General features: G+C 39.6%; 1 protein-coding gene across 2 annotated transcripts in view; it reads right to left on the bottom strand.

The window, feature by feature from the left end:
• Nucleotides 1-1,152: 1,152 nt before the first annotated feature.
• USP7 (ubiquitin specific peptidase 7) overlaps nt 1,153-6,113 on the bottom strand; it is a 68,829-nt gene continuing 63,868 nt past the window's right edge. For both annotated transcript variants that reach the window (XM_059484798.1, XM_059484799.1), the window contains 2 exons: nt 5,190-5,280; nt 1,153-2,525 (listed from right to left, as the gene is read on the bottom strand). In XM_059484798.1, coding sequence (XP_059340781.1) covers nt 2,419-2,525; nt 5,190-5,280 — 198 coding nt within the window. In that variant the 3' untranslated portion in view covers nt 1,153-2,418. The remainder of the gene's footprint in view (nt 2,526-5,189; nt 5,281-6,113) is intronic.

Raw genomic sequence — 6,113 nt, 5'->3', positions numbered from 1 at the left:
TTTTTTTAGAAAATCCTTCAGTAATTGAAAACTGCATATGGAATGCCTCAAAGTATGGACATCACCAAAGTAGTGTGGGAATAGCACACATACTGAAGCACATGAAATCCAGTCATCTAAAACCCAAAAGGCACCCAAAATTTACTGTTAGTGGCTTTTTCTTCTGAAATAGGAAGGATTGTGTTTCTTAAGATAGTCCCTAAAAGCTGCGACCATCCCAAAAATGAATGTGAAAACTTTGTGACATTCAGATACAAGCTCAATTTCATATCAGTCTCAACAACACTAAATATAATTAGGGCTTACTACTGCTGACCAGAGGCTCTGATTCACAGGAACAGTTTGGAAACAAATCCTGACATGTACTGAAAGCCTGTAGAGACAATCCAAGTACCAGTAAAAACAGCCCTGGGATGGTGCAGTTGTCACCAGCCTGTGGAAATGCAAAGCAAAGGAAAGCTTTCTCACTTAAGGCATGCCTGATAAGCACTTCCCTCTATGCTAACCTACACACACAGACAGCAAAACAAAAGTAAACAACTAGTTTGCCTTGACTGAAAATAAGAGACAGTTAAAAGCACTGCAAGATACAAACTAAAAAGAGAATCAAACATTCCTAGAACTTGCACCTTCTATTTTGGTTTGAATACAGGGAACACATTACAGAGGGAATCTATTACTCTATGAAGAGACCTTACCTTTAGAGACTCCAGATTTCACTTTACACCATTTATATTAGACTTGAGAATCTGGACCACAAAATTTTTTACAGGCAGGCAGAGTCCAGTCTACCACAAAGACTCTACTACAAGCTTTACAAACAAACTAGTAAAATAATTTTTCCATTTGTCTTTTTTTTTGTACATGGCTCCTTTCCTGGAAAACCTTTTATTTGTTAAGCTCAAATGTGACTAGTTAGGATGTAAAAAAACCAAACCCCACAAAAACCTCCAAATCCCAAAACTATTAAACAGAAACCCCCACAAAGTTCCCCCAAAACAATGAATGAGGATTATACAATTGTCAACACTTAGGGAAAAAGAAAACCACACCTTTAGCAAAATCTCATGAATGAAAACGTTTCCTAAAACTCTATTTCCAAGGAGAGGAGAAATCTTCTTCAATGTCCATGTCATCACTCATCAAAAAAAATTTTATAGAAAATTTTATTCAACATACAACATTTTCCAGCAAAAAAAGGCAATATACAGGAAGAGGAGTTGTACACTGCGGCTACAGAAACAAAATAAAATACTGGAAAAGAATGTAAAATTAAGTGTGAATTGCTGATTCTATCTTTACTGCACTCAAAACTAGACACGCGGCTGGCATTAGCTCCAAAGAAAAGGAAGCAGTCTGGGGGCTGAAATAAAACTACACACAATGAATATCAACATCAGTGAAATTCACTTGCAGACTCACCCAATAAAATTAACCTCCAAGTGTTAAATTGTACATGTTCATTCATTAAATATACAATTGCTTTTTTCGGTTTTTTTCTTCTTTTTTCGTTTTTTTTTCCTCCTTTTTTATACAAAGTCAACAGCTTACTAAACACTAGTGAGCATGCCCTCTGTGCTAAAAGGCTAGTTCTTGTGTTTTCCCCATCTCTTCCCATAAAATTAATGATATTTATAATCTTTTCACTTGCTTTTGCCAACTTTTGAGTGTCATTCTATTTGCCAGGAGATGGCATAATCAATTGCAACAGTATTTCTCAGTGGTTGGAAATTTCATAGAAAGACCCAAATATCTCTTTTTAGGACTCGGGGCATCCACTTGGTAAAACGGGATGCAAAGTATTGACTAAATTAAATGAAAACTAGTTTATTAAAAAAGATTCTATGAAGCTGGAGGAGACAAAAATCCCGAATAAGTGCCAACAATGTACACAATAAAGTAGAGATTGCTATTTATTGATGATGTGAGTTTTTCTTTTGCATTTACAAATGCACAAAAATGTCATTTAAAGTATAACTGAAGGAAATAAATCTGATGTGAGTCTAAACATAAGACTTACTAGCTGCAGTGATGGTGAACACCACATGGGAAGGGCAGCCAGTCAGCTTATGCCATCTATAAACGTACTACAGACAAATAATTTTGCCAATGTCAACTGTTCTACTAAACTCTTCCCTCATTATGCTGACAATTGCCTTGCATTACGTTTACCATAAAATAACTCTCATTGGCATCCAAGCTTTTATAAAAACACCTTCATTTTGCTCAAAAAGGGCAGTCAATAGATACAGAGAAGCCAAACTGAACAGCCTCAACAAAATAAAATTAACATCAGCAGCAAATCCTCTTGCTGAAGACTTCAGATATAGTGCACGTGTACCAAAGTCCTACAGTTGTTAAAAAGGTGCACACACACACTTATTTTTGTCCCTTGCCTTGACAATCTGGTTAAGTAAGTCAGTTATGGATTTTAATAGCTTTTTCAAGGTAAGTGTAGCGACTTCTCTTTGGGGCTTTATTGAAATGGTCAAGCCCTAGCCATGGCCTTGGATGAGACATGTTGCCTAGAAAAGAAAAGAGAAAAAAAAAAATGAAGTTTAAAGAATAAATTGGAAAAATGTTTCCATTACACAGCCTAGTGCTGTGTGCCCTGCCCACAGTGTGCTGGGAATCAGAAAGGGCAGAGCAGCCCCATAGCCAGAGGGGCAGGGTTTTCCTTCCAGCAGCACATTCACAGCTCCTTCTGCAGCAGGTCCCTGCTTTTTGTCTTCTTCAGTCACCTACAGGACTTTACAGCAGTGAAGGCTGTGCTAAAGCAAGATAACCATGTTATGGCCAGAGGCACATCACAGTACCAGCTCTCACCAAAGTGCTGAGCCTGTTTCACACAGGGAGGATCTGCCACTGAAACATGACAACCAGCAGTATTTGCTATCATCTCTGCTATCCCTATCACCTACTTTAACTGGGAATACCAGTTTAATTAATGTAAAATGTAAATAATGCTAATTAAGAAATCATGAAACTGACGCCCCTCTTTATTTTCTAAGAAAAAACCTTAGTCACTTAGATTGCAAAGACAATATACAGATTTTTTTTTCATTTGTTCAACCCAATATTATTTATTCTACTGCTAATTTTAATGAAAAACCACAGTCCACATACTTTTATTGCAAATGGGAGAAATTCTCTTTTAAGATGTTCTCAATGCAGAGCATCCAATGTTCTTTGAAGTGAAATGATAAAGGCAGAAACTAAAGAGGCCCCCAGCAAGGAAAGTACATTCTACATTCAAAGCCATCAGCTGCAACCACTAAAGCATAAAACATGTGACCTTGTTGGTTGCCTGCATCTGCATTTTGTGATATATTTTCTTCAATCAAAATTATTTTGTTTTTTTTTTTTTTTTGTTTGACATAATGGTCAATATCAAATTAAAAGAGAACTGGCAGTCTTAGTGAGAGAATTTGAATGTTTCTGAAGAAAGAAATGAGATCCTACATGGTTGGTCACGTAGCTATAGTGATGTACCTTGGCAACAGCAGAGGGACACTACTGACATCAGCTGTGCCAATCAAACTGTGCAATGCCCCAGCTTTGGTTCCATCACTCCAGTGTGTGCTAAAATTTGGCATTTGTAGAAATTATTTCTATCGAAGTATATTCTATCACAGGGGTGAATTCCATGAACTCTCAAATTAAAACCTTTTGCTCTCACATTTCCTATAACTCCTACAAACAGTTCAAGTTCTCCCTTCTCCACATTCTGTGCCTTTGACGTGGTCACCTGGTTGGTTTTTCAAGCTGTTTTGGCACCACTGGCTCTGCCTTGCTCACCAAGCCCAGCAGTTCATTGCAGTCTATTGCCTTTCCCTCCCTGACCCAAGGGAGATGACTCCCAGAATAAAATCAGGACTCTGCCTGGATCTGTCTGTGGAGAAATGGCCACCTCCAAGCTGACCATCCAAAGACCCTCCACCAGTAGGGCCCAGAGGTGACCGTGACACACTCCTGGGCTCTGGGGTGACTTGTGCACTCACAGCTCTGGCAAGCCAAAGCCTATCTGTGCTACCCACACAACAAAAGGATTGTTTGCTAGGCTCCTGCAAGTAATAACACAGGTCTAACTCTCTGCAGGTTTTGAAATAAATGGACAGTTACAGGATTTCTTTACAGCTGTTACATCAATCCAGAGCACAGCTGGGAAAAACTGGAGAAAGCTTGATCCTAGCAAAGCCTACCAATAAAAATTAGCATTCCTAATTGTTAGAAAAATAGAACTGCAGAGAGTCAGTGCAACTCACAGAGAGGAACACTCAGCTAAGCTGGAAAAAGAAATCCCAGTGAATTCAAGGGTTTCAATGGATCCCTGACTGTGGATGCAAAGGTGCCATTCCCAAACAGAATTCTCCAAAGAGGAAAAGGAGAGATTTGGATTTAGAAGCACTGCTGCAGGTGGCCCAGAGGAGCTGCAGCTGTCCCAGCCCTGCAAGTTCCAAGGCCAGGTTTGATGGGGCCCTGAGTGACTGCTCTGGTGGGTGGCACCCATGGCAGCAGGGTGGAATGGGATGATCTTTAAGGCCCCTCCCAGCCCAACCCATGCTATGGCTATGAAAACACTCCCGTGGTGGAACTCCTGGAGGATTAACCTGGTTTCTCCCATGTGTAAATGTCTAAGAAAACAAAGGTTTAAATGTCAGTCAAGTAAACAAGGTAGCAGCCCATCCAGAGACAAATTTAGAATGGAGCTGAATTTGTACCTTGGTGACTCATTTCTTATGGAAAAAAAAATTTAAACAGCATCTAATTGACATATTTAATGTTCTTGTTAGAATCTTCAGATTCATTGAGGATATGAAGAATAAACAAGAATCAAATATGCAAGGGGGTAGATGGACAATAAAGACAAGGTGCAACTGATGATGTAAAGTGTGTTATACTGACACTGGACCCATTTGGTCATTCACATGCAATCTTTTCACTCAAAAGGAAACAGATTATTTATCTATATGTCTATAAAATACATTTTCTTGGACTAACACATTCATATAACCCTGCTCAGTGTGCACATTGGTGTCAATAAATACTTGCTTGGTCACTACATCTAATGTATGTCATGCAGAAAGAACAAACTCTCTGTATCCTGAGTAAAGGATGAACACATCATAACAACTGGAAGGGCAGCTTCAGCAGGCCAAAAGAAAAGTGAGGTTGTCTAACAAACTTACCAGGTTGGGACTCAAAATCTTTCAAGTTCACTTCATACTCATCTTCGTTGAGATACTGGTGTCGGCCCATCATTACAATGGCAAATTTAAACTATGCAAAGAAAAAAAAAATCAAAATACAAGTGGTAGGATATGACACTAAAATTAAGTCTTCAAGCCTAAGTTCACAGTCTGACTTTCAGCTGGTTATAAGTAGAAAACTTGTAACTTCAACTTATAACTTTCAACTTCAGGAATTGAAGAAGGCCAATTCTGGTTAAAACCCTCATCAACAACCTGGATAATGGGACAAAATAAATGCTCAGGAAATCATGAACCCATATCCTGGAATACTGTGTCCAGGTTCAAGCCCTCCAGGGAAAAAGACAGGGCAACACACTGCAGCAAGTGCAGCAACAGTCCAGTGAGGCTGTGAGAGGACTGGGGGGAACCTGGCATGCAGGAACCTCTGGGAAATGGGTTCTGCTCAGCCCAGAGAAGAAAAGGCTGACAGGGTATCTACAGTTTTCCACCACCTGAAGGATGGTGCACAGGAGCAGGCTCTTCTCAAAAATCTGCACAGATGTGACCTTCACAAGTTGCAAAATGAAACATTCTGATTATGTGCAAGGAAAGCAAAAACTTCCCAGTGATAGTGGAAATACTCTAAAACACAGTGTCCAGAACAGGGCAGAATTCCCACCCTTGGGAGTTTGCAAAATGCAACTAAAAAGCCCTGCACAACCTGACTGAGTCACGTTCTGCTCTGAACAGGAATGTGATGTGGGGGCGGCCTCTAAAGGTCCCACACCAGCTACACTTTTCTGGGTTACTTTGTTTTGCAGAATATCTCTCTTGATGCAGTACAGAAATACTGATCCTACCCATTCTAACTAATTAGTCCTAGAAAAAGCATTACTTCAGTCAAGCACCTGTTCTATCACA

This window comes from Ammospiza nelsoni, chromosome 17 (assembly GCF_027579445.1).
Source record: "Ammospiza nelsoni isolate bAmmNel1 chromosome 17, bAmmNel1.pri, whole genome shotgun sequence".
Lineage (NCBI taxonomy): Eukaryota > Metazoa > Chordata > Aves > Passeriformes > Passerellidae > Ammospiza > Ammospiza nelsoni.
Note: the sequence above shows the minus strand (reverse complement) of the source record. Positions and strands in the feature narration are given on the sequence as shown.